A 27,502-nucleotide genomic window follows, 5' to 3' on the forward strand; every position below is an offset into this window, starting at 1 on the left:
CTGATTTCAAATATGCTATAAAGTTATAGTAACCAAAACGGCATGGTACTGGTAGAAAAACAGACGCACAGATCAGTGGAACAGAATCGAGAGCCCAGAAATAAACCCACACATCTACAGACAGCTAATTTTTGACAAAGGAGCCAAGAACATAGAATGGAGAAAGCAAAGTCTCTTCAATAAGTGGTGTTGGGAAAACTGGACAGCCACATGCAAAAGAATGAAAGAAGACCACTGTCTTACACCATACTCAAAAATTAATTCAAAGTGGATCAAAGACTTGAATGTAAGAGCTGAAACCATAAAACTCCTGGGAGAAAACATAGGCAGTACACTCTTCGACACTGGTCTTAGAAGGATCTTTTTGAATATGTCTCCCCAGGCAAGGGAAACAAAAAATAAACAAGTGATGGGGCCGGCCCAGTGGCACAGCAGTTAGGTTCGCACGTTCTGATTCTTGGCTGCCTGGGGTTCGCCGGTTCGGATCCTGGGTGTAGACATGGTGCCACTTGGCAAGCCATGCTGTGGTGGGTGTCCCACATATAAAGTAGAGGAAGATGGGCACAGATGTTAGCTCAGGGCCAGTCTTCCTCAGCGAAAAGAGGAGGATTGGCAGTAGTTAGCTCAGGGCTAATCTTCCTCAAAAATAAATAAATAAACAAGTGTGACTACAGCAAACTAAAAAGCTTCTGCACAGCAAAGGAAACCATCAACAAAATGAAAAGACAACCTACTAATTGGGAGAATATACGTGCAAATCATATATCTGATAAGAGGTTAATATTAAAAATATATAAAGAACTCATACATCTCAACAACAACAAAACAAACAACCCAATTAAAAAATGGGCAAAAGATCTGAACAGACATTTTTCCAAAGAAGTTATACAGATGGCCAACAGGCACGTGAAAGGATGTTTAACATCATTAATTATTATTTAAGGAAATGAAAATCAAAACCACCTCACGCCCATCAGAATCCTATTGTTAAAAAGACAAGAAGTAACAAGTGTTGGAGACGATGTGAAGGAAAGGGAACCCTCATACAATGCCGGTAGGAACGCAAATGGTGCTGCCACTATGGAAAACAGTGTGGAGATTTCTCAAAAAATTAAAAACAGAAATACCATATCATCCAGCTATTTCACTTCTGGGTATTTATCCAAAGAACATGAAAAAACTAATTTGAAAAGATATATGCACCCCTATTTTCACTGAGGAATTATTCACAATAGCCAAGATATGGAAGCAACCCAAGTGCCCATCAACAGATAAATGGATAAAGAAAATGTGGTGTATATGTATAAAACGGAATAGTACTGAGCCATAAAAACAGACAAAATCTTGCCCTTTGTGACAACATGGATGGACCTTGAGGGTATTATGCTAAGTGAAGTAAGTCAGATGGAGAAAGCCAAATACCATATAATTTCACTCATAAATGGAAGATAAAACAACAACAAGAACCATATAGATACAGAGAATAGATTGGTGGTTACCAGAGGAGAGGGGTTAAAGGGCACAGGTGTAGGGCGATGGATGGAAACTAGACTTTTTGGTGGCGAACACAACGTAGGCTTACAGAAGTCGAAATATACTGATGTACAGCTGAAGTTCATATGATGCTATAAACTAGTGTGGCCTCAATTTAAAAAAATAGCAATGAAGAGGAAAAGAAGAAATTCTTTCACCGAAAACAGTGATTCTGAGTTATTTATATTGATGGCTAAGATGTAGAATTATTAATCCTTATTAGCTACCCAAATTTATTCTTGGGCCAAAGGAGCTGGGTGAATCTTGATCTGAACCTTAGCCAGTCACAGTGACGAGACTGAAACAAGCAGGCAGCATGTTTGGGTGGTGGCATGCACCCAAGCCACAGGGCTAAACCTTAGCTCATGTCTGTTGTCAGGACTACCTATTAGCAAGCCCAACAATTACACTTCCACTGTCAGCTAAAACCTCACGATTCTCTGCAATGATGCTGAAATGAGGTTCCAGGGGTAGCCAGCCTCACAATGGCCCTCAAGGATCCTCGTCTTCCAGTATTCACGCCTTTGTGGAGCCCCCTCCCGCACTGAACAGAGCTGACCTGCCGTACCAATAGGACATAGTGTGTGACGCACGAGACCAGGGCAGAAAAGACATCGTGGCCCCTGCTTAGCTTCCTCTTGGATCACACGCTCCATGGGAGTCACCATGTTGTGAGGACACTTAAGAGGCCCTATGGTGAGATCCACGGGGCACAGAATTGAGGCCTCCAGACCACCACCAGCACCAACTGCCAGCCCCATGCCGAGCCCTCTTAGAAGCAGATCCTCCAGCCATAGTCCAGCCTTCAGGCGACTGCCGCATGAGCTTCTGGGAAACCCAAGCCCCAACCACAGCTACACAGCCCCCAAACTCCTGTCCTACAGAAACTGCATGAGATAATACATTTTAAGCTAAATTCTGGGTAAACTGTTCCGCAACAATAGACAACTAATATAGTTGGTGAAAAGTTTAGTTCTTTTTTTACATGACTCCTCAGAAAAATACTGCGATGTACATAAGCATGTTTCTTCTATTAGAATTGCTCAGAAATAAACATGTGAGCGATGAAATTCTTCTATGTGGTCTCGGAAAGGACACACAGGCTGAGCTCCTGCAGGAGAGGGCAGCCTTTCCCATTTTCTCCAGCACATTTTCCACAAAGCAGCAATGAAATTTGGGGAAGTAACAATGGGTTCTCTGCAAGTGACCTCTTTGAATATCTTAATAGAATTAATAGAGGGCTTTTTAAAAATGACAGGTGAACCAAAAGTCGTTGTTTCTGATCCTGAAGGCATCACCTCAGATCACAAAGTAGCCTCGCTTTGTCACTCCTCAGCGTCACCTGAGCAATGCCTGCTTTATCAGAGCTTCTCTGATTATTTCCAAAGTTCATTGAAAATCATTAGTATGTATTTGTCATGAGCCCATTTCCGTGATATGCAAGCCAGACCTCTAAAAGCCTTCCACCAGCCCCTCCCAGCTCCCCGCAGGGAGCTGCTGAGAGGGTGAGCTCCATTCTTCCTCCTTCGGTAAAAGCAGCCCTAAGCGTTTTCCATCTCTCAAATTTGGTCTATATGTAAGCTCATCTTTCCCTCTATTTTCTGCCACAAAGGAGGTCAGAGTTCCTGGTGTAGACACAGCACGTGTGCTGGCTGCAGCAGAATGGACGCAAAGTCAGGTAGTGCAAACTATGGCCTCAGCTGCTTGGTGGCCACAGAGGGAGCGGTTTCCTCATTCGGCCAATTCTGCAGTGTGGTTTTGGACATCGTTCTTGAGAGATCTGCATCAAGCAGTTTTGTCACAGCTCTCACAAGAGTTTTGTGAGTCACCTGTGTTCATTTTAATGAATTCCTGTTCTGCTGCAGCAGCCATAGGCAGCTTCCACTGCTGGCCACTAAGAACCCTGACTGACAGCCCCATTCAAGAGAGACTCTGCTAAGCTTGTCAACTCCCCAGGGAGTCCTGGCCTTGGTCCAGGAAGTGGCAGACTCTCCCGAAAAGAATTGGCCTTGATAGACTGGATTTGCCAGTTTTGGGTTAAGTTACAAACCTATCCAAAGCCCCAAAGTCACAGAGGCTAATTATGGCTGCATCTTCCTAATCCACTAGGGAGCCTGGCGTTTGTCTCCACGTGACTAAGGCTCCTCACTTTCATGCAGAGCTGGCTGGGGTCCGGGGTATGAAGATCCCGCAGTATTTGCTTTTCTTTTGGGCTTTATGCGGTCAACCTAGGCAATCTCATCTACTGCAACAGTTTCACCTACAAACTATAGGATTCCAATTCCCAAGTCTATTTCACAGCCTGGACCTGAGACCTGAGACCCCTAGGAGTCCTATCAGTACTGTTTTATTTCTACTCACCTTGAATACAGACAGACAACCTCTTACTATGTGCCAGTGTTTTTCACAACCCAGGTCTTTGCCTATCTTACGTTCATACTTACTTTCCCAGGAGGATACATTAGATTGTTTGTGGCTTTCATTGCTTTCTTTGGACTTGAATAGGTTACAGGTTGTACCACTTATGACGTATTTGTCAGCAGGTACTAGAATAACCAAATAAAAGTAGCTTAAACTTAATAAGGACATTTGTTATCTCACACAATAAGGGTTGGTTGTTTCAGTGTCTCCACAATGTTATCAACAACCCAAGATCTTGTCTTTCCTCTTCACCATCTTGTGTGTGCTGGCTCTCATCCCTGACTTGTCCCCTCTTGGTCACAAAGTGGCTGCTGCAAGTCCAGGCATCTCTATAAAGGATAATTTGGAGGAGTCCATCCATTTCTCCAGATTTTCTAAATTTTCTAAAATTATTCCTGGGTTAGGTCAGCTCAGGAGAGATTGGGTTTCCTGAGCTGTATCAGACTGGCCTCCCCAGGAATTCTTAAGCAGTTATGCTTTAGGTAAACGCCACCATGTTGAGGAAGCTGCTAGAGTCAGCCTTAGACTTACGTCTACTCTGGTGGTGGATGTTGTTTGAACATATCGATCCCCCCTCTGTGAAGACTCAGGAGAAATTCTTTGTGTTGATTCGAGTCCTGATTGGCCTAAGCAATCACCTGTGGACCCTATGAACTGCCTGGCTCATAAGGCCTGGAGTCAAGTCTGTGGGCCACTTAGGCCAAATCCAGGATTCTTCCGCCTGTCGTAGACTGAATACCTCCAGCAGGGGTTCTGTTCAAGCTGTCCACAACAGGTACGAAACGGGTGCCAGTCAGAATGGGAAACAATGAGCCTCAGCCTGCCTCCATGGCCGGGCAGCTACTGCAGACAGGTGAAACAGAGCAGAGAGAGAAAAGACGTCTAGACCTATTTTTGTCCTATTCACGTTTGATAGAGATAGGAAGTCAGAGAACTAGTCCATGATGATAAATGGGACCGACACTCTGCCTCGGTGTTGGGGATACACCAGGGAGGGGAGAGGACTGTGGTAAACTGGAGAGCCCATCCCTTCTGAAGACTGAGGACTGCTCTTCGGACCCAGATGATGGTAGCTCAGAGCTCCCAGAACTTCCAACATTTTTAGAAAAAGCCAGAAATCCTGATTTTTGAGAACTCCTGGATTTTAAGACTACAACTCAAAAAAACAAAAGACAAAAAAACAACCAAAAATAAACAAACACGCAGACATAAAGCTGCAGGCCGGTCCGAACGGGCGAGCCAGCTGAGCCCAGCGGCCTTGGACTCCTGCTCTCTGCTGTGCGTTTTGAACCAGCTCCCTCCTCCCTCAGTCTGACAGTCCACCCTTGCTTGTCTTTCTTCTTTCTCCTCTACTTAGTTGATAGTATTTTATTCTATTTTATGGGTATCCTCGGCTATCACTTTAAATCCTACCTGGGACAGAGCAGAGTATAAAGAAACTGACTTCAGGCCATCTCCCCTTAGATGACATATCAGCACAGCAAACCCCACAGCACATGGACTGCATCTGTCATTGTCGCTCCCTCGCCCCTCCCTCCTCTAGTCCAGGCGGGACCCTCCTGTTTGCTTTCTGATCAATAGTAATACCCCACTCACCCAACCGCATAAACCGGAAACGCGAGTGTCAGGCTATTTCGGGTCCCTCCTCCTCTCATTCAATCCTTTGCCAGGTGTTACCTCCTTCTTCCATTCCCTCCCACTCCCTGCTCACCAATTCCAGCACATGGTCCAGGCCTCTGCCATGTCAGGGCTGAATCACCGTAAGAGACCCGACTCACCTTCTGCACCCACTGTGCTCTTCTTCAAAGCCAGCCTCCCCCAGCTGCCAGGGTGCACGCCTGACCCCTCCCTGCCTTCTCCTCATGCAGAGTCGCCACCATCTCTGGGTTAAACCTAAGCTGGGCGAGGAGCTCCGGCCCTCCCACCGCCCCATCTGGCCCGCACTCAGCACTCAGCTCCGGGGACGCCAGGTGCTCGGCGCAGGCACCAGTCCTCCAAGGAGGCCTCCGGGAGCCCCTCGGCGACCTGGAACGCCCCACGGGCCCTCCTGGTGCTCCCACATCCTCACGCTTTCTTCTCTCCGGGTACGGTAAGTGGACTAAACGAAAATAATAGCAGCTAACATTCATCATACTCTGGCCAAGTACCATTCTAGGCAATTTAAATGTATTCATTCATTTCGTCCTCAAAAATCTTATGAGGAATTATTAGCCTCGTTTTACAGCCCATGAAGCTGAGGCACAGAGAGGTTACGGAGCTTTCTCCAAGTCGCCACGGAGATGGAGTGAGGATTTGAACCTCGGGCATCTGACTCCAGAGCGCTGGCGCTTCACCGCTAGGAGGCGCTGGTGGGAGGGTGTGTCTCCAGCAGTTTCTTCCGAGACTCTGCCCTTCCCACTACTTACTCAGATTTATGGGCTCTAAGTCATAAATTACGGCTCTGCCTGCTTTCCCTCCCGGGAGATAAGGAGATTCGGCCGCACCCTGAGTCTGGACTCGCGGCCACCAAGGCTTCCTCAGACCGTGTTGCGTCCCAGCCAATCTCCACCCACTGAGATCAAGATAAGAGCCTTCTCCTTACTTCATCTTCCCAGAAGGCAGCTTCAAGGTTTAAAAAAAAAAAAAAGTTTGGTGGAAGATTCTTGTTTCCAAATCTAGTATTTGAAGTTGGGGGGTGGGGGTGGGGTGGGTTTCAGGCCACCAGGTAAGGGTTGGGGTTGGGGTTGGGAAGGGCCAGAAGGCCAGAGAGTGATTCCGCTGAGGCTTCCTCTCTAAAAGGTGCCCTGGGCCACAAAGGAGAGAGAGACAGAGACAGAGGGAGCGAGCAGCCTGGCGGCAGCTCAGCCCTGGAGTTCTGATAGGTCCGTCACCCTGCAGTTTCCTTCTGGCTCCTGGAACCATGCTGGCCTCCTGCTGACTCTCCTCTCACCTTGAGAAATTCAGATTTCCTGTTCCCATCCAGGCGGAAGGATCCAGCAGAACCTTCAAGGTGGCGCTCGGCCTCCCTAGACCTGCCCAAGAGATTTAACTTAATTTTGCTCATCTTCCCAGATGTCACTTTAAGATCACTCTGGAGAAGACACAGCAGCCGTTTGTGCTCCCCTTCCTTGGACCGGCCAGCGCAGGGCATGCCTGGGCCATCAGCCCTGGACCTCAGGTCGCCATTCAAAAGAAGAGAGAGGTCAGGAAATGTCCGATATACACGACAATATCTTGACAGAAAGAACTCCAGGATAGGTCCTGAACACTGAAACATCTCTCTTTCTAAAATAAGATTGTTTCCCACCTGAAAACAAAAATTAAGAGAACCCAGACTGTAGAGTTGTAGACTGATGGACGTTCTGGGGAGATCAGAACGAATGTGCAGGAGCAGAAGGCATAGGGGACATGTCCGCACTCCGGCTAAGGATGAATCCTGTCCGAGCGGAATTCCCAGGCACAGCCACCCAGGTCCTGACGGTGGCCTCGGGTCCTGTTCTCCCCTGTCCTCAGGAACATGTTAAGATCACCGTGAGGCAGCCACCACATAGAAGAGCAAAGTGAGAAGAATTTCAGTATTTCTGGTTGCTTCCCATAAGTGTGAAATGAACAGGTGTACAATCGGAGTTCCTGGTCAGCACACCTTTGACTCCCGTAGCACACTTTCTAAATTGCCAGTGGAATGCAATTGACCAAATCCAGACTGGGGGAAAATCTACAAACAACCTGTTTCTTCATCAAATACATTGTAAGGGGGAGAAAAGATAAATTAAGAGACTTAAAAGACATTAACCAATTGTGATGTGTGAGCTTTATTTGGATTCTGATTTTCTTTTAAAGAAAAAAAGAAACCAATTTCAACATATGAGACAAGTGGAAATTTGAACTGACAGGATATTTGATATAAAGGGATGAGGATTTTAGGCTGGTTAATTTTAAAAAACTGCAGATGAGAAGCAGGCTCTGAGGACTGGAATTTGCTTGCTCTTTGAGAGATATTTGCATTTGCGAAGGAAGGGGGGATGACCTTGTAGGGACCTGAAATTGGCCACCCCAGGATATATCTCTTTGGCATCGGGATTGTTTTGGGCTGATTGCTTTCGATAAACTGGGACAGGGAAGGAGGCTCTGGGGAATGGAACTTGCCCTTGTTGGGACACATTTACATTTGTAAGGTATCTCTATCTGTAAAAGGTGCCTCCCTCTCTGTGCCAGGAAGAAGAAGAGAGATGACCTTATCCCTAGAAACTCTTAATGGGGAAGGCAAGAACTTAAGTTGGTTGCTGTCTGGCAAGCTCATGTAACTGATTTAGGGTGGTGGCTTCTAACCTTTCTAACCTTTACTTAATCCGATTTGATTCTTGTCTAAAAGTCATAGGATCACCCACCCAATGACCAGACCCCACCTGCACTGATACCATTTTAACTTTTTTTCATGTTCTTTCCTTTGTCTTGTAAAGAGATGACTCACATACCCATGCCTTATAAAATTAGCCCTAACCCTCAACTCAGGGCAGCAGCAGCGGCTCTGCCTGCCCATGGGTCCTGTCCTCACGCTATTCCACACTATTCTCTAAATAAAAGAGCACTACTGCCAGATCTTAAGAGTCTAAGAAATCTTTCTTTCGACTCCTCTGCTCACCGACCCCGCATCATAAAGGAATTGCTTTTTTTTTAAGGTATGATTTTAAAATTTCTTTGAGAGTCACTGAAACATTTACAAGTGAAATCATATGGTTTCTTGGATTTGCTTCACAATGAGGGGGATGGGAAGTGGATGGGGTAGAATTGAACAAGGGTTGATGGTTGATGGGAACATGGACCTTCCTTATACAGTTCCGTTGACTTCTGTGTGGGTACAAAATCCTCCATAATTAAGTTTTTTAAAAGTAAAAAAACCCCACAATTCTAGTTTTAATTGATAGAAACTACCATTGGAATAAATACCATAATTTCCCTCCTTTCCCTGCAATTTTTTTAAACCATAAATTCTGATAAATCAGTTGTATTTTTAAGAAAGTCTCCCATCTACAAAAATCTTTAGTTGGAGGGGAATCTGCCTGTCACCAATAAGAACTAGGCACAGTCCCTCCCAGTGACCATTCTGAGCTCTCAGAGAGCTGGGAGCACAAGGTTTGGCTAAAACTGCTTTCTCAGGATTAGGTAATTAAGTCTTCCCAATGCTAAATAGAAGCTATAATTAAATGCTTTTGCAGACTGAAGTCATTCACCCCAGGCTACATGGTGAATTTGGGGGGGTGGGGGGGTTGGGCTCAGACCTGAGCCAAGATCTGCCAATGCTGATTCCTCATTGGCAGGTGAGCTGGCCAGGGCCCAGGGCTCAGACTCCAAGCTCTTAGGTACCAGCTGTAGTGGCAGCAGCCATGCCCTCATATTCTCTAGAGAACTTTCTAGAACAAAGGATGTTCCAAATGGAACTGAAGTTTTCTGCAGCCCACCCAGAAGAATAATTTAGGTTTCCTCTCAGAGATAATACAAAAAGAAATGGGACCAAATGTCCTCAAGGCCAGCATCTTTCAAATGTTACTGCCTTAGTCATGAAGAATGGCAGGAAAAAAAGGTGCCCAAAATATAAAGTAAATAAAGGAGGAAAGACATAGCTTCATGTCTTCAAAGATTCTCAGCCCTGCATGATTATTACACCCAAAATTTTTGAAGTTTAGATTGGCAAATATTTAAGACTGTGAAAACTTAATGTTTGCAAGAGACACACTGTTGACAGGTATGTAAACTGGTGTACCATCATGGTCAAAATTACACATGCCCTTTGGCCCAGAAATTCTACCTCTAGAATTACAGTATATCCAAAGATGCTCCCACCATCAGTATCTTCCTCTCTACTGAATCATTCCCATCACCATATTCTGCAGATAACAGAATCACTCTCATTGCCTCTCTGGTCTGACATTCCTCTGCTCCCTTTCGCAATTAAACTTGCTGTGCAGGATCAGCTATCATCACCGTGTCTACTTCCCTACTTGGAATTCTTTCCTGAACACACCCCTTTCTGGCTTCTTATCCCCACTACCACTGAGACTGGTGGCTTGTCAAGGTCACCAGTGTTCTTTATGTGGTAAGATCCAGTGGTCACTTCTCTGTTCTCATCTCAGTTGACCTCTCGGTAATTTCCACACGATTGACCACTCTCTCCTTTATGCCCGTGGCTTCCCTGACAGCATATTCTCTGGACTTCCTTCCTGCCCCAGTGGCCAGTCGTTCTCAGTCTTTTACAGTCTCTTTTTCTGCTCAAAAAGTTATAAGTGCCAAAGCCTTTGTCCCAGGCCCCCTTCTCTTCACCTATATTCTCTTCTCTAGGGCATCTCACCCAGTCCTTTGCTTGAAAAGTGCTAGTGATATGTCAAGGACTCAAATCACTATATCCAGCCCTGATCACCACTAAAACAAACAAACAAACAAAACACCCCAACCTCAGATATCCAAATGTCCTACTCAACAGACCTACTCGGATGTCTAACAGGCATCTCAAATTCAAGATGTCATGGCCAAAGTAGAACTCTTGACTTTCAACCTCCAAACTTGCTCACTCCTAATTATTTCACCATCACCCATCAAGAAAAAAAACTAGGCATGATCTTTTATTCCTTGATTCCTCTTTTCCTCACATCTGTTGACTTTACCTCCAAAACATAGCCCAAATTAGTCCCCTTCTCTTCATCCCTACACCCCAACCAAGCCAACATCATCTCTTGCTTGGATTGCTGGAATTTCCTAACTGTCCTTGCTTCCCCTCTTGCTCTTCTAAAATCTGGATACCACAGTAGCCAGTGACTTTGTAAATTATCAGTAAGCAGTCTATACAGAAACTGGAATATAATGATGTTCACCTGAAATTTACAGTGTTATAAACCCATGTGACCTCAATAAAATAAAAATAAAATAAAAAATAAGTTACCAGTAAAATCACCATGTGACGTCCCACCTAGAATGGAAGCCAAGCGGCTCAGTCTCTTACAGATCCCTTCGGTTGCCCAGCACCTGCCCATCTCTCCAGCCTGCCTACTCACACTCTCCCCATCACCCACTCCCATAAAGCCCTTGCTGGGGATTCCCCCAGGGCTGGTTCTTTCTTATCTTTTATGGTGAAACTTAAATTTCACCTCGCTAGAAACCTTCCCTGATCCCCTAATAGAAAATACTCAGAATTTACTCTTTCTTAGAATTGACTACTATTAGATATTTTTCTTATTTTCAGTTTCTGTCTGATTAGAAAGCAAACTCCATAAAAACAGGGTTTTTGTCTATTTTGTTCTCCACAATATCCCTCACTGCCTTGAACATGACTCGGCTCCTAGTGCGTGCTGGAGAATATTGAATGAACAAGTATGTAAGATGCAGAAGGATATTCACTCAAAAATTGCTTGCATAGCGTTACAAGTATAGCAAAACAAACAAACAAACCCTGGAAACTACCTAAAAGCTAGAGGATCAATTCCTCATAGTATATCCATACAGGGGATACAGTCATTTAAAATAATGAGGTCAATCTATAAAAGCTGAAAGGGAAATAATGTCCAAGCTGTGTTCACATACATCCTGTGGAAGCCAGCTTCCAACATGGCCCCCGATGATCCTCGACTCCTGGTATTTATGCTCTTATGTAGTCTTCTCCCAAATTGAGCTGCAGCTGGTCTGTGTGACCAATAGGGTATGGTGGAGACGACGGTGTGTCACTTCTGAGGTGAGGTTCTGAAGGGCATCGCAGCTTCCCCCTTGTTCTCTTGGATCCCTTTCTGGGTGAAGCCAAGCTTTGTGTTATGAGGTCACTCAAGCAGTCTGCGGTGAGGCCACTTGGAGAGGAAGTGGGCCTCCTTGCCAACAGCAAGCACCAACTTGCCAGCCCTGTGAGGGAACCACACTGGAAGGGGGTCCTCTGGCCGCAGTCAAGCCTTCAGATGACTGTGACCTTATGAGATCCCGAGCCAGAAGCATCTGGTTAAAGTTCTTGGAATTCATGACTCACAGGAACTGTGCAAGTTCGTGAATGTTCACTGCTGGTTTAAGGCCCCAGGTTTTGAGGTAATCGGCTATGCACAATACATCTAATACACAGTATCACTCTTCTTGTACTTTGAAAAAGCACACAGGTACACATGCTTCTTCATGCATAGAAAATATCTCAAAGCATACATACACATAGGGAGTAACCGGGCCCTGACACAGGTGGTAGGGAGGGGCTATGTTCACTTTTCAGGATATGAACCTGTAGTCTCAGATTTATTTACAAGGAGAACCATTTCTTACTTTTATAATTCTGAAGTTTATTATTTTTAAAAATTTAAGCAAAGCAGTATTTTTTTTTTTTTCCTTTTTCTCCCCAAAGCCCCCCGGCACATAGTTGTATATTCTTCGTTGTGGGTCCTTCTAGTTGTGGCATGTGGGACACTGCCTCAGCGTGGTTGGATGAGCAGTGCCATGTCTGAGCCCAGGATTTGAACCAACGAAACACTTGGCCGCCTGCAGCGGAGCGCGCAAACTTAACCACTCGGCCACGGGGCCAGCCCCCAAAACGGCATTAAAAGAGATAAATCACAATAGTGGCGCTTCCTAAGCCTTCTTTCCTTCGTGTTTTTCTTGACTTTCTCCCACTCTCAAGACCTGGCTTTGGAATAGGCTGTTCTTTAAATGCTTTTAAGTAGCCCAAACACTGGAGGATTGATTCTGTTTTTCATTAAAATACTGATTTCACAAACATCAATCCCATGACTAGATGGCTGTAAGGTAGGAACCCGATTTAATCATTTGCATTTATTAAGGCAATAATGTTGCACTAACGGCTTGTGGGATGAACAAATAAACCACTCATGCTGCTGCTGGGCGCCGCTGTCTTGCCTAGAGCTGGTGATGGAGCCCGCAGGCTTGAGCTGTGGTTTCTGCAGGAAGTGGCCCATAACTCTGGTTGTGCCTACTTTCTCACCAGTAAAGATTGACACTGGGAAATATTCCATAGGTTGATCAACTGGTAGAGGCAAGGGCAGCCCCTATCCAAACCACAGAATTCTTCATACTCTCCCCCAATAAAGGCATTTCCAAAGCGTGGTCTGGGGGACTCCAGTTATTCACGTTTAAGTCGAACAACCATCTCAGCGATGTTGTAAGGCGGGAATAAAATGGAGCACTTGACCCCTCAGGGTTTGCTTTATTTCTTCAGAATTGGGGGGAGGGGGACTAGGCACAGGCCTTCGACTAGCATGGAATGAGGAACTTCTTTTTTTAAGACGACATCCAAACTCTGCAGCACAAACCCAGTTTCGATCCATGAGACCAGGGGCAGCAGTGACAAACTGTACCTTCGATTCGGTAATATGTCCCAGTCCTCTCAAGGGCCTCTGAAGGGTTAGAGTTATAGGAACAAAGCTGTCATCACTCAGCTATGCATACTGATGAGATGAGAGCCCCAGGATTTATGAAACCTTGATCACCAGGAAATTAATTACATCTGAAACTGCTGCTGCAAACAACCCGTGACACACAAGGAATAGCCCAGTGAAACAACTCCAGGCAGGTTGGGTTAGCATTGTCCTGCTCAGCGGAGGCAAACCCACATTTGCTTTCAAAGTAAGAGAGCCCTCGTTCAGCAAATCGGGCCAGCAGAGTGCAAAATATTCACATTTTCAGACCGCGTAGAAAAATCAGACCACATTTTAAGAGTGGATGAATACTTATGAAATTTCTAAGTCTTATAAAACTTTCAAAAGCTTATCTAAGGAGAGGCTGGCCTGGTGGTGTAGTGGTTAAGTTTGCACACTCCACATCGGTGGCCCAGAGTTCACGGGTTTGGATCCCAGGCACAGACCTACACACACCGCTCATCAAGCCATGCTGTGGCGGCATCCCACATACAAAATACAGGAGGAGTGGCACAGATGTTAGCTCAGGGACAATATTCCTCAAGCAAAAAGAGGAAGATTGGCAACAGATGTTAGCTCGGGGCCAATCTTCCTCGGGGGGGAAAAAAAAAGAAGGTCAACCTATAGATGCAGGCATGGAAAGAATCCTAAAACATAGTTAAATGAAAAACAATTGTCACAGAGCAATATGTACAGTATGGCGGGCCTATGTAAAACATAAAGTGTACGCATCACATCGTTTCTTGGTAGAAGAGTAATGTATTGCTTCCCATCTCCCTCCCCCTCCTGCAAAAACAAGAAACAAAACACACGCAATTCAGAAATAAGTTGTAAAAAGAAAGCCATGTGTTATTTATAAATCAATCATACAATAAAATAATTATTTTAAAAAGTCACAAATACAACAGTTGTATAGTCAGCTTGGATTCAAGTCCCTCTTAAATACATTGCAAATCAATCTATTTCAGTGTTCTTTTCCAAACAGATGTGGTTCAAACCCAGTGAAGTCTTTATAGTTTCATACTTAAGCGAATGAAACTGACAATAAATAGTCCAAAAATAATTTTTTTAAAATACTAAACGGTAAACGTTACTCTGAGTTACAAAACAGCATGTTACTCAGACTACCTGAAGATTTCACCAAAGTCAGTAAAAAAGTTACACAACATTTGTATTTCCACATTTAAAATCCTCATTGTGTTTTCCTTGATGTGATAATGACACATACAAAAGCTCAAAGGATTAATAAAGACGTAATTGAAAGTCCTGATAAGTCAATAAACAGATTTCATTACAAGCTGAACACCACAAAGAAACAGAGCCCTTCTTTGCTTCTCTTCTACAGCTACTACAGCACATTGTGGAGTGAAGGCAGCACCCAGCCGAGCGGTTCTCCAGCCTCGGTGTGCCAGAGCATCAGGCAGACTTGTGAACATGCAGGTTCCTGGGCTCTGTTCCCAGACTCTGAGCTCTCATTCCTGAGTCTGACAAACCTGCATTTTTTAACAAGATCCACAATGATTTCGATGAGGGACCAAGACCCCAACTGACCATTCACATTCTACTGTTCAATCCTAACTCTGCCATTGGTTGGAAAGCTGACTCTGGGTACCTCCTTCACCTCTTTAATTTCCTCATCTGTAAAGTCAGTCAACTGAACCGACCATCCCTGAGGGCTCTTAAGCCCTAACAAGGCTGTGATTGACCCAAGATATAAAAGAACTGGAGTTTCAGCTAAGAACTTAGTCTTCATGCCAAGACTAGTTCATGCAAGTCACTGGGTTTCTGTCTTTTCACCACCTTCAGAAAAGTCTGCTTCTATCAGCTCCGTTTCTGGGAGCATCTGAGTAGAGGAATTCTGAAAGTGACATCTATGTGAACTTGGGGGACTTTCCTCATGCAAACAAGGAAGCTTCCAGCAATCCTGAGAGGTGCTGCAGATACCTGGTATGTGGTGGACCTGCTCGGCTAGGAAACAATGGAAACATCCCCATAACACCAAGCAGCCTCCAGATCATCCTGTAAAACTTCTGTGGGAGGAGCTGGACAACTCAGTAGGAGGTTTTCACGCTGGTTGAACTCGAAGAGTAAGAGCTGGACTTCCTGGAGAATTTCTTTGATGTGAGAGATACTTGCATCTGCTTTACTGTACGGACGCTCCGACAAAGGAAAGCGTTCTTTGCATGATTCCTAAAGTCTTGGGAAACAAAGTAATAGACAAAGGGATCAATGCAGCTGTTGAGGGTGGAGAGGCAGAGGGCTGCAATGTACAGGGCATAGACGTGGCTCTGGCTCCAGTTTTTAATCAGGAAATAATGCACCACAAGCAGAAGGTTACTAGGAGTGAAGCAGATCAGGTACATGGCCAGGACGGTGACAATAAGTTTGATGGCTCTCTGCTTCTTCTTTCCCGAGTTTTCATCTACAGTCGAAGATCGAAGTGTTCTGATCATCAGCACATAGGCAGAGGCCGTGAGGAAGGCTGGGAACAGGAAGACCCCGATGGCCAGAGAGAGGAAATAATTGAACATGTCCCCCACCAACACCTCCTCAGGCAAAACATCATGACAGGTGGTGATGTTCAGGGCTGGAATGTAGACGGTCTGCTTCACGACATACAAAGGAATGGTAACCAGCAGAATCAGCAGCCATATTCCCAAAGAGACACCGATGGCGATGTTTGCCTTCTTCCTGGGGTGCACCATGGGGTTCACGATGACCCAGTATCTCTGCACGCTGAGGCAGGTCATGAAGAGAATGGAACAGTACATGTTGCCATAGAAAAAGCCAATGAGTACCTTGCAAAGGGATTCCCCGTAAATCCAGTTGTTGCCATGTATGTGATAGGCAATCTTCAAAGGGAACCAGATAACAGAAAGGAGGTCTGCCAAGGCCAGGTTGGCCATGTAAACCACAGCGGGGTGCCTCTTCCTGGTTCGGAAAAGGAAAACCCACAGGGCCATGCCATTACTTGGCAAACCAATCACAAATACAATTGTGTAGACAATTGGAAGAAAGACAGTAGTCAGCTTTCCCGTGAGGACGGAGGCAGAAAATTCATCCACGGAGAAGCCTGGTTCCACTGTAACTCCTTTCCCGGTGACGTGAGCGGGGCTTTCAGCCTTACCAATGAGGCTCCTTCCTTTAGAGAGTCTATTGGTTCCTGTACAAGAAAGAGAGGGCAGACAAGGTCATTACAGAAATCACCGCTTCAGCAGTAATGCTGGCTTGTTCAAATAAAAGTACTTTAGATAAAGACAGGAGGAACACACAAAATGCTTCCAGGGGCTTTCTTTGGGTGATGGGATTATTGGGATTCTTGTCTGGTTTTGTTTGTTTGTTTTTTAGAATAAGCATTTTTTTTTAACTGGAGGGTGGTGGGGTATCTGTGGAATATAACACTGGTTTCTATGAATCTAGGAAAAACTGACAGTATTTCCATTTATTTTTACTAACCGTCCACATTCCTTAGTTCCTAACTGTTCTTACAACGACCATCTATCTCACTCTGGCCAGGAGACAGGATCCACCTGGCCTATCAGTCATTCCCTATCTCACAGGCTGACACAGGGAGAGCCCCAGGAGCACCAGGGATATTCCCTCTCCACCCAGAAGGACTGCCTCAGGCAGGGAGGGATACGCTTGCTTCTGTGTGGGCCTCTTGCAGACCCTCCCATGGAGGCCAGCTGGCAGGCAAGCCTTCTGGTCTTAAGATCACTGATGGCTGGGTACACCAATGACAAATCTGTGCTCTGACTTGCAAGCAAGTACCAAGACAAGCTCTGACAATGTACGCTCCCATCCCCATATCACGAACTAAACTTTCGAAACCACCAACAAATCAGCGGCATACATTCAGTGTTCACAGACCTGCAGAAGAAAGTGAGGGACAAATTGAGGACACTGAAGGATCTTACTTAATTCTGAGGCAGTAGGCCTTCATTGAGCAGAGAAAACAGGGCAAACTGCCAAACAGTATGCCAGGGAGGATGTCAAACCTGCTCACGAGTTTGTCATCATTTCTCTGCTTAGTCATCACCTTTTCCTCTTCCAGCTTTGCACCCGGGTTCAGCAGGATTACTGCTTCTCCTGGGCCTTTCCTATTAAGAGCTAACAGGGGTTAGGCTGGGTAGACGATTAGAAGGTGTAGAGATCAATACTTTACTTTTCACTTAGTGTTGTGGGGTGAAAAGTGACCCCTAAAAGAGATGTCCATGTCCTGATCCCTAGAATCTATGATCATTATCTTATTTAGAAAAGGGTCTCTGGAGCCAGCCCTCAGGGCCTAGTGGTTAAGTTCAGCGCGCTCCACTTCGTTGGCCCAGGCTTGGTTCCCAATCACGGAACCACATCACTCGTCTGTCAGTAGCCATGCTGGGGGGCAGGAGCTCACATAGAAGAACTAGAAGGACCTACAACTAGAATATGCAACTATGCACTGGGGCTTTGGGGAGGAAAAAAAAAGAGAGAGGAAGATTGGTAACAGATGTTAGGTCAGGGCGAATCTTTCCCAGCCAAAAAAAAAAAAAAGAGCCCTAGAAAAGGGTCTTTGTAGATGTAATTAAGGATCTTGAGATGAGAAGACATCCTGGATTACCCAGGTGGGCCCTAAGTCCAATGACAAGTGTCCTTATAAGAGAAGGCAGAGGGAAACGTGAGAGAGACAGAAGAGAAGATAGAGAGGAGAAAGCAATGTGAAAATGGAGGCAGAGATTGAAGCAAGGCCGAGGACCAAGCCAAGGAATGTCAACAGCCCCTGCCACCAGAAGCTGGAGGGGGCGAGGAATGATTCTCCCCTTGAGACCTCAGAGGTGCCCACACCTCGAGATGGGACTTCTGGCCTCCAGAACTGTGAGAGAATAAATTTCTGTGGTTTTAAGTCACGTGTGTGGCAATTTGTTACGGCACACGAGACTAACACTTAGGGCAGACCTACCTCGTGTTCCAATTTCTTCAAATTTTTTTTTCAAAGAACAAATTATTTTTTTAATAAAAATAATATTCCTACATATTACTGTGCTCTTCAAATACTTGACTATAACCTGCAGTAAGAAACATATTCTGTATGGCAACCTCGTTCCAATACATATGTCCATAATGGAAAAAAAAAGTTTCACAAAATAATAGTCACCCTTCTATGCAGGGTACATTCTGATACTTTCTATTGCATTCTATTCCATTCTTATAAAAAGCCAGTCACCACCCTCCTCATTGATTTTGTGACCCACCTACGTGTTTTTCAAAACCAGTTAGCAGGTGACCAATTTTGAAGCACCCCAACAGAACAGCACTTACAGATGGGTGAGCTACTGAAGAATTTTAGGGAATACTGAAATATTTTAAGATGAAATTGTATCTGGGTTTATTTCAAAATAATACAGGGATTGGAACCCCGAGACGCTGCTGGTGGGAATGTAAAATGGTGTAGTCACTGTGGAAAACAGTCTGGCAGTCCCTCAAATGGCTAAACAGAGTTGCCACACGACCAGGCAATTACACTCCTAAGTGTCTACTCAAGACAAAGGAAAACACGTCCACACAAAAACTTGTACGTGAACGTTCAGAGCAGCACCATTCACAAGAGCCCCAAAGTGGAAATACTCCAAATGTCCATCAACTGACGTTGTATATGCACACAATGGAGTATTATTTGGCAATAAAAGGAAATGAAGTACTGACAGGTACTACAACATGGATGAACCTGGAAAAGACTACGCTAAGTAAAAGAAGGCAGTCACAAAGGAACATGTGTTGTCTGATTCCATTTATATTAAATGTCCTGATTAGGCAAATCCAGACGAAAAGTAGATTTGCGGTTGCCAGGAGCTGGGGAATGGGCAGACTGGGGGTAAAGGCAAAGGGCTGGGGGGGTGTTCTTTTGGGGGAATGAAAATATTCTCAAGTTGACTGTGGTGCTGGATATATAACTCTGTGAATAATCTAAAAGTCACTGAATTATGTGGTGTGCAAATCATATCTTAAGAAAGAGCTAAAGAGTCACACAGAGGAGGGCAGGAATAGGCTGGGGTGTAATTACTAAAGCTGAGCGAGGGGCACATGGGATTCACGATAATATTTTACTTTCATTTGTTTACAATTTTCCATAAAAACAAGCACATGCCAGGTCAGGAAAGTTTATGTAAAGAGAGATCAAAATCTGCTTTAAATAAGACTACTAAAATGAAAAAGGAAAAGAGAAGAAATACCAAAAAAAAAAAAAGAGAGAGAGAGAGAGAGAGAGAGAAAGGGAGGGAGGGAGAGAGAAAGAAAAAAAAATTTCCTGAGAATATTCCAACACACAACCGTGAACGGTCTCAGTCAAAAATACTGTTCATGTTAACTGTGCTTGTTGTAGCAGCCGCAGTGCACACAAGCAGCATGCTGCGTACGTTTTAAGATATGACACTGAGAAATGTCGAGATGCTGCTCAAAGGTGCCTGAAGCCCTGTCAGCAGAGCACCTAGACTTTCCCCCCACAGTGTCCTATACCACTCAGAGAACTCGCCTAGGACCAGTGCTATCCTGGCTCCCAACTGTCTAACCAGGTAGCATCATTCCTATTTCACAGGGTGGAGAAGAAAGTAAAGGCACATATGAAGTTTAACACATATAAAGTATCTGGCTGCAAAAGCATCCCCATTTGGGGGCTGTAATAGACAATACTGCCCAAGTACCGAGAATACACACTCCCACAGATGCTCAAAGCAGCACCCCCTGCCCCAATTACAAACAGGAAAGAGGCACTGTTCCCCAGCCCCGATTCCTAACTTACCCCATCCCCAGCACAGTCCCTAGCATTCATAGTAGACGCTACACCATTCAATAAATATCAAAATGGAAAGATAGTCACAACATACTGGCACGGACCTAGCACTGCTCATCAAGCCATGCTGTGGCAGCATCCCACATAAAATAGAGGAAGATTGGCACAGAGGTTAGCTCAGGGCCAATCTTCCTTACACACACACACAAAAAATTGTTAAGACAACGTACAGTACGGTCCTTCTAATGTTATAAAATATATATTTGTGCAGAGAGGTCTGTTAAGATTGCAGGGAGCAGAGAATGGGGAATTTCATTTTTTCAGACTCTTCTAATTTGTACAATTTTGAAAAAAAAAGTATGTAAAACTTTTAATTTTAAAAACACCACTTGTCCTTTGTTATTTTAAGTATCTTCCTGCAGCCTACCGACCCCACCAACTCTACTGTGGAGCCGAGTATTTTCTTTGTGTTAACTCTCTACTGGTATCCTCTTCCCTACTCTCCCCTCATCCCCAGCTTTCTTGTGCTCCTGACCTTTGGGAGCACAAACTGAAAAATAAAAAGCTTCGGTGGCTGGCCCCCTCCCTGGATACACTTCGTCATTGTCATGGGTTCTTTCAGGAGGACTGTTTTCCTCTCAACACTTGCCCAGCTAATAAAGCTATAAGAAAGTCAAACACAGACTCCACTAAGACATCACCAACGAGGTTAATTAGTAACTACAGGACAAGCAAGGGGACCAAACACAAATTGAAAGTCCCATCTTCATGTTTGCTACAGTGTTCTCTCTTATTAAAAAAACACTGGAAATATCCTCTTGTGTCCATCAACAGAGGACCAATCTAAAAATTATGATACATCCTCCTATAACATATTTTAGAGTCATTAAAAATGTTTTATATTTACTGACATGCTACTGATGTTTATATAATCCCAAACTTATACAGAAAGATTTTCTGTATTTTTCAATAGATATTCTACGCACGGATTATGAAAGCATGGGAAAGGATACAGATCAAAATATTAGCAGGGGTTACTTTGGGTACTGAGGTGATTTGTTTAAACTCCCCCCTCCTCCCCTTTTCGGCTTATTTTTCCTCTGTAGTGATCACACATCACTTGTATAATTAAAAACCAATTACAAAGAGAACAGAAGTTTCAGTCTCGAAAAACGGAATGACGGCATCACTGGGGGCCTCCCTGGCTTGTGACACAGTAGAAAGACAGAAGTGCCTGAAACAAGCTGACTTAAGTGCCAAATGGCCATGGATCTGTGAGGTCACTGGGCAAGTGCCCTCACTTCATTCTTCAGTTGGTATTTACTGAGGTCCTTTAGATAACGAGACTGTGCTGGACCGAGACGACGGCGAAGACACCAGAGCCCCTGGCCTCCCAGACTATATCATCCAGTGGGGAGACCGAGTAACACATTTACACCAACAATTATCAATTACTGTTGCGATGGGAAAGAAAGCAGGGGCCATGAGGAGTGTTTTCCTTGCCCGGCACCAATTCAACGGCCCCTCTGTAAAATGAGGCAGTGGTACTCCAAGCTGAGGTTCCTGCCATGAGACAGTCTTTTGGGGTGAGACCTTTGGGAAGAAACATCAAACCAACTATCTGCCCTGTAGCAAACTGAGGGGCACTCCTGGGCGTCAGGCAGAAAGGGGAGGAGCAAAACGGCGCCGAGGGGCAGAGGAACTCTGGTGATGCCCATGCCGGATTTCTTAAAATCAACCTAGTTTCAAGCTGGAAGGAAGCTCCATCCACCTCAAGTCTCACCATGCCTTAGCCAACCCTTTAGCACAGTTAACAGCAAAGGAATACAAGTCTGCAGAGAGAAAGAAAACCCAAGGTGCAATGTTACATAGTTCTGGTTAACAAGTAATTTGATTTTTTTGCTGTTAAATCAAGCTCACCTCATACTCCAGGAATCGCCCCAGCCCCGGCTCCTCACTTTGTAAACAAGAACAACCCGAGTACTCAGGGCCGGCTTCCTACAGGAATCGTCTGAATCCTAAAAGCGTTCAATCACCTACACCCACACAATTTTTTAACGCTGTTTGCACATGCTAAGTTTTGCTGCTGAATTTTACGTTTCCAACTTTAAAAGAGAAAGGCAAATGGAGAAGTGTTCACCAGTTTCAATACTTTCCGGAAATAAATGCCTTTTCTGATGCTGACCAACAAAATGTATACAGTGGTGCAGTTTTCAAGTATACAGCATAACAGCCTATTCTCTAACTCCAGGGGGAAAAGAGTCATATTCGTCGATCCAATTCAAATTCACAGTGATCTGCTCTTTTTACGATATCTTTATGAAGAAGATAAAAGTGAGAAACTGCCTTTTACAGCAGGTCTGCAAATCTCCCATGGAAATTAAAACTTCCCTTTTAAGGCCACCGTGGCTGCCCCAAACCGCGGGGGGTCGGTTAGCATCACAGAAGCGCGATGCCGGGCCAAACCTCCTCCACGCCCCCAGAGGCCTGCTCAGGCCGGGCAGGTTCCACCCCGGCAGGGCAGGTTCGAGCACCCCCGGGGCAGCCGCCCGCGCATCCGGCACCGCGCACAAGCCGGCCCCCGCCCGGGTCTGCGCCCGGGGCTGACGGCCTCCGGCCTACACACCTGAGTGGCCGCCAGCGCACGCTCCCTGTGCTGTGCAAGGGCCCGAACCCCAGGGCCCTAAGGTCACCCGGTCGAATGCGAGGCAGGGTCCAAGAAGTTCCATTCGAAAACCCTCGTAACGCCCAACTGGGGGCCTAGAACTCGAGGCCGAGCGCGCGTTTCCCCGAGAAGCCAGCGCGCCGCCCCTCCAACACGCCAGGGGAGCTGCGGGCCCCGGCCGGGTCGCGAACGCCGTGGGCCGACCCCAAAGAGGGGGCTCGCAGGTAGAAGGGGTCGCAAAAAGCGAGGTAGAAGGTTCCAGGCGCGGACTCCCACCCACTCCACCCCGCCCCGGAGCCATCGCCTCGCTAACTGCAGAGGTCCCGCGGGGCCAGCCCGGAGGACGTCGCCAGGGTGCCTGAAAAGCTCCTTAATGACTCGGTGTTTGCAAAGAAACCACCCCGGGGTAGGGGGAGGCTGAGCCCTCCCGGGACTCGCGAGCTCTCCGTTCCCTCCTCTTCCTCTCCGCCGACTTCTGCCTCCTCCGGCTGTCCCAGCTGGATGCTCCCCGGCGCAGGGAGCCCCCAGCAAAGCTGCCGAGCGGAGGCTGCGGGTTGCAGCGAGGCGGTGGCGGCGGCGGCAGCAGAACACCCTTCGCGCACCTGCCCCGCCTCCACCTCCTGCCAGTGGTGCCCGGGTCCCCGGGCCCCCGCTCCCTGGCGGCACGAGCCCCCCTAGGCCAAGTTCCTCACCTGGGAGGGTGCGATTGCAGGAGGCAGAAGCCGCCAGCAGGATGGCGCCCCCCAGCAGCCACGCTGCGCTCGGGCGTCGCATCCTTCCAGCAGCCCCGACGCCCCACGGGCGCGCAGTTCGCCGCCACCGATCCGAAACTCAGAGTGCTCTCGCCGCGGAGACAGAGCCACCCTCCCACCCACCCCTATTTGGAGCCTCTGCGGTCGCCTCCCCAGAGTCGCAGAAGTTTCAGTGAAACCCGAGCCGCCCGACGCACCTGCGCGAGGCCTCGCCCCTGGGCGGGCCCCCCCGGGAGGCCCCGCCCCCTCGACCAGCCGGGGCTCGGGCCCCGCCCCCCGCCGCCTAGCTGGGCGCCCGCGCCCGGGCTCCAGGCTCCGGGTGCCCAGCTGCTTCCCCGAGGCTGCGGGAGCCGCCCGAGGGCGGGGTTGGGCGGGTCAAGTGGCTGTGTTGGAATGCAAATGGCAGGGGAGCTCGGATCTCGGGGTCATCCTGGCGTGGGCAACGCCTAGAACTACCTTTCACCTTTAACTGCTCCTGGGGAGCCAGTGTCTTCCATCGCCCTCCCTGCCTTTTCCCATGTGGCCAAAAGCCAGGCTCAGGCTCACTGCGGTTATCGTCGTAATCGGTAGAGGCTTCCCGGTGTAATGGGCACTGTGGGATGAGGGGGCAGTTTGTAATCTACAGAGGCAGATGGACAGCTGCGGGCACCAACGGTGGGGAGCAGGGGTCCGGGATTCAGTTTCTGCTCTGCTGGTAACTAGCTGCGACCTCGAACAAACCTCCTCACCCCCTTCTAGGCCCATTTCCTCGTCTGCGAGGCGGAGGGGAGAAAACAGTGGGAACACTTAAGTTCCAAGAGCTCATGATTTAGGAGCCTTGTCTAGTTTAATCCCGACGACAGCGCGCGCTGTAAGTATGATTATTATTCCCATTTTACAGACGAGGAAATGGAGCTCAGAGCTTCTTCAAGGCAAGGGAAAACAGAATTGAAACAAAAAAACAGCTCACTAATTGGGAAAAAATATTTACAAGCCACTTATCCGACAAAGGGTTAATCTCCATAATATACAAAGAACTCACACTGCTTAACAACAAAAAAACAAACAACCCGATCAAAAAATGGGCAGAGGACATGAACAGACATTTCTCAAAAGAAGATATGAATATGGCCAATAGACACATGAAAAGATGTTCATCATCGCTAATCATCAGGGAAATGCAAATCAAAACTACACTAAGATATCACCTTACCCCCGTTAGATTGGCAAAAACATCCAAAACCAAGAACGACAAATGTTGGAGAGGTTGTGGAGAAAGAGGAACCCTCATACACTGTTGGTGGGAATGCAAACTGGTACAGCCACTGTGGAAAACAGTATGGAGATTTCTCAAAAAGTTAAAAATAGAAATACCCTATGACCCAGCCATCCCATTACTGGGTATCTATCCTAAGAACCTGATATCAGAAATCTCAAGAGTCCGTTGCACCCCTATGTTCATCGCAGCATTATTTACAATAGCCAAGACGTGGAACCAGCCTACATGCCCAGAAACTGATGATTGGATAAAGAAGATGTGGTATATATACACAATGGAATACTACTCAGCCAAAAAAAAGACGAAATTGGCCCATTCACAACAACGTGGATGGACCTCGAGGGCATTATGTTAAGCGAAATAAGTCAGTCAGAGAAAGACGAACTCTATATGACTCCACTCATAGGTGGAAATTAGTATATTGAGAAGGAGATCTGATCGGTGGTTACCAGGGAAAAGGGGGGGTGGGGGGAGGGTACGGAGGGGGAAGTGGTGTACCCACAACATGACTAACAAAAATGTACAACTGAAATCTCACAAGGTTGTAATCGATCATAACATTAATAAAAAAAAAAGGAAAAAAAAAATAAAATAAAATGAAAAAAAAAAAAAAAAGAAATGGAGCTCAGAAAGGTTGGATAAATTGCCCACAGTCACACGGTTTATAGACACTGTTTGTAAATGTTCACCACATTTAAACTTTAGTCTGTGATTGCCACTTTCTTCTGTCAGTCACTGCACTACAAACGCTTCCACCGAGGTCTCCTCGGCTTTGGGATCCCATAGTCTAAAGACACTGAGACCGCACAGGGTGCATGGGGCCTTCAGGATATTGGTAATGTCTTCCTTTTTACTTGCTTTAAAAAGGTAAAATAAAGTTTACTGTTATCCATTTAAACTTTGGGTGGTGGAGGAGCAGAAAAAAGACAGGGTGTTGTCTTCAGATATTTGAAGGATTAGCGTGTAGAAGGTAGACGCTTTCTGAGTAGCTCCAGAGCAGAAATAGGTGGAAGCCACAGCGGGAGGCTGATTTGGCTCAATGTAGAAACAGATTTCTAACACGTCCCTCTGGCCGCAGGCCTGAGGGCTGCCTAGTGAGGGTGAGGGCCACATCGCTGCAGGGCTTGCGGCAAAGGACCAGGGCATCTGTCGGGCATGTTGGAGAGGGAGTTCCCTCCCAGGCTCAGGGCCCAGATTGGGTAAGTCCAGATAGGCTCCTGATGGACTTGAGCCCTGAGAGCCCATGATTCTCTCCAGAAGACCAGAGTTGGGTGAGTCAGTTACAGGAGACCATCATCAATTTTTGAACAACCAAAAACTGAATGGCCACAATCTTGGTTGGGCCTGTGAGTTTCTAAGATGGAGCCTGCAGCTGATAAAGGCCCTGTGTCCTGTGTGTGACCTCTTGCTGAACCCACCATGGGGCCAATTAACAGAACTAATGTGGGTTCCAGATAATTCAGGCAGATGAAATTGGGTAAAATGTCGTGGTAGCCAGTTGTTTCAACCATATCCCCAATAAGACATTTCCCGAAAGTTACCTAAGGGGGTGGTTAGCGTTCTGCCTCTTCCCTCTGCCCTGTCAGAGGGGCTCACAGGAGCAGGGAAATCACTGGTTGAAAAGGAAGAGAAGCAAATGGCCCTAAAGAGGCCATGAGAATGGAGTACTTGCTCCCTGAATAAGAGGAATGGACTGCCCCCCCCCACACACACTGACAAGAATGGGCAGGGAAAGCTGTCCACTGAATGAGACAATTCTCTTTAATGGCCGCCTTTCAGTAGATCCATCTCTTAGAAAGCTCTCATTGCCATCTCTCCAGTGAGTTCTTTTGGGAATGTGCAAAGAGCTCAGCCTCTGAAATCATGTAACCCTATGGGCAAATTCTGGCTTCTCCCCTTGCTAACATCTGTGTGACCCTGGAGAAATTACTTACCCTCTCTAAGCTTTAGGTTCCTTACCTATAAAATGGAGTTAATAATTTTTTAGTTTAAAGGTGTCAGGATAAAATAAATTGTGACTGTGTTTGATGCATGATAGAAGCTCAGCAAACATTCTATTTGTTTCCTTCCTTTCTCTCAGAAGTCTTCACACCCCTCACCTGCACCCCAGCTCTCGGGGTGCCACCTCCCAGGCCCAGATGCCTCAACCAATGCCCACTTTTCCTCCCAGGAAAGGCTGACTTCTAGAAATAGCACTGGGGACTTTCTCATCCTGTCCAGTTTGCCCAATGGGGATCAGGTCACTCCTGAGGGTCCCTCACTAGGGAAGATACTCAGTCCCAATTATGTCCCTTTGATCTTTCCAAGCCTCTGTTTCATTATCTGTAATCTATTACTATGACATCTATAATCTGGGAATGATGACACTGTCATACCTTTCTTGTAGGGTGGCTGTGAAGATTCAGGTTGCTAAATGCTCATTTAGCTCTTAGCATGGTTCCTGGTATTTGGTAGGTACTCAAGAAATGCATCCACTACAGAATGACTGCCCCAAGGAGAATCTTCTTTTCAGAGAACAAGGCACCAAGGTCCAGCTGTTTTCCACTTACATTTTTCACTGGTATACTATGGAAATATGTCCTGAAGCACCAAAATTTCCAAGAAAATATTTTACTGAACAATGCCATGAGTTCCTTATCCCAAGAATGTGGTTTCTCCCAGCAGCTTGACTAAATGAACGACATTCCTTTGAGTCAGTTGGCAGCTGTCTTCCTGTGACAGTATTTGTTCTTTAGATGTGGG

At 46.2% G+C, this 27,502-nt stretch overlaps 1 protein-coding gene across 1 annotated transcript; it reads right to left on the reverse strand.

Annotated features, from left to right (window-relative positions):
- Window positions 1–14,146: 14,146 nt before the first annotated feature.
- F2RL1 (F2R like trypsin receptor 1) lies at window positions 14,147–23,708 on the reverse strand. The gene is made up of 2 exons (XM_044777983.2): window positions 23,443–23,708; window positions 14,147–16,485 (listed from the first exon to the last, which is right to left on the reverse strand). Exons 1-2 carry the CDS (start codon window positions 23,522–23,524, stop codon window positions 15,374–15,376), a joined length of 1,194 nt encoding a protein of 397 aa, XP_044633918.1. The 5' UTR covers window positions 23,525–23,708; the 3' UTR covers window positions 14,147–15,373.
- Window positions 23,709–27,502: the final 3,794 nt, after the last annotated feature.

This window comes from Equus asinus, chromosome 9, assembly GCF_041296235.1.
Source record: "Equus asinus isolate D_3611 breed Donkey chromosome 9, EquAss-T2T_v2, whole genome shotgun sequence".
NCBI classification, from domain to species: Eukaryota; Metazoa; Chordata; class Mammalia; order Perissodactyla; family Equidae; genus Equus; species Equus asinus.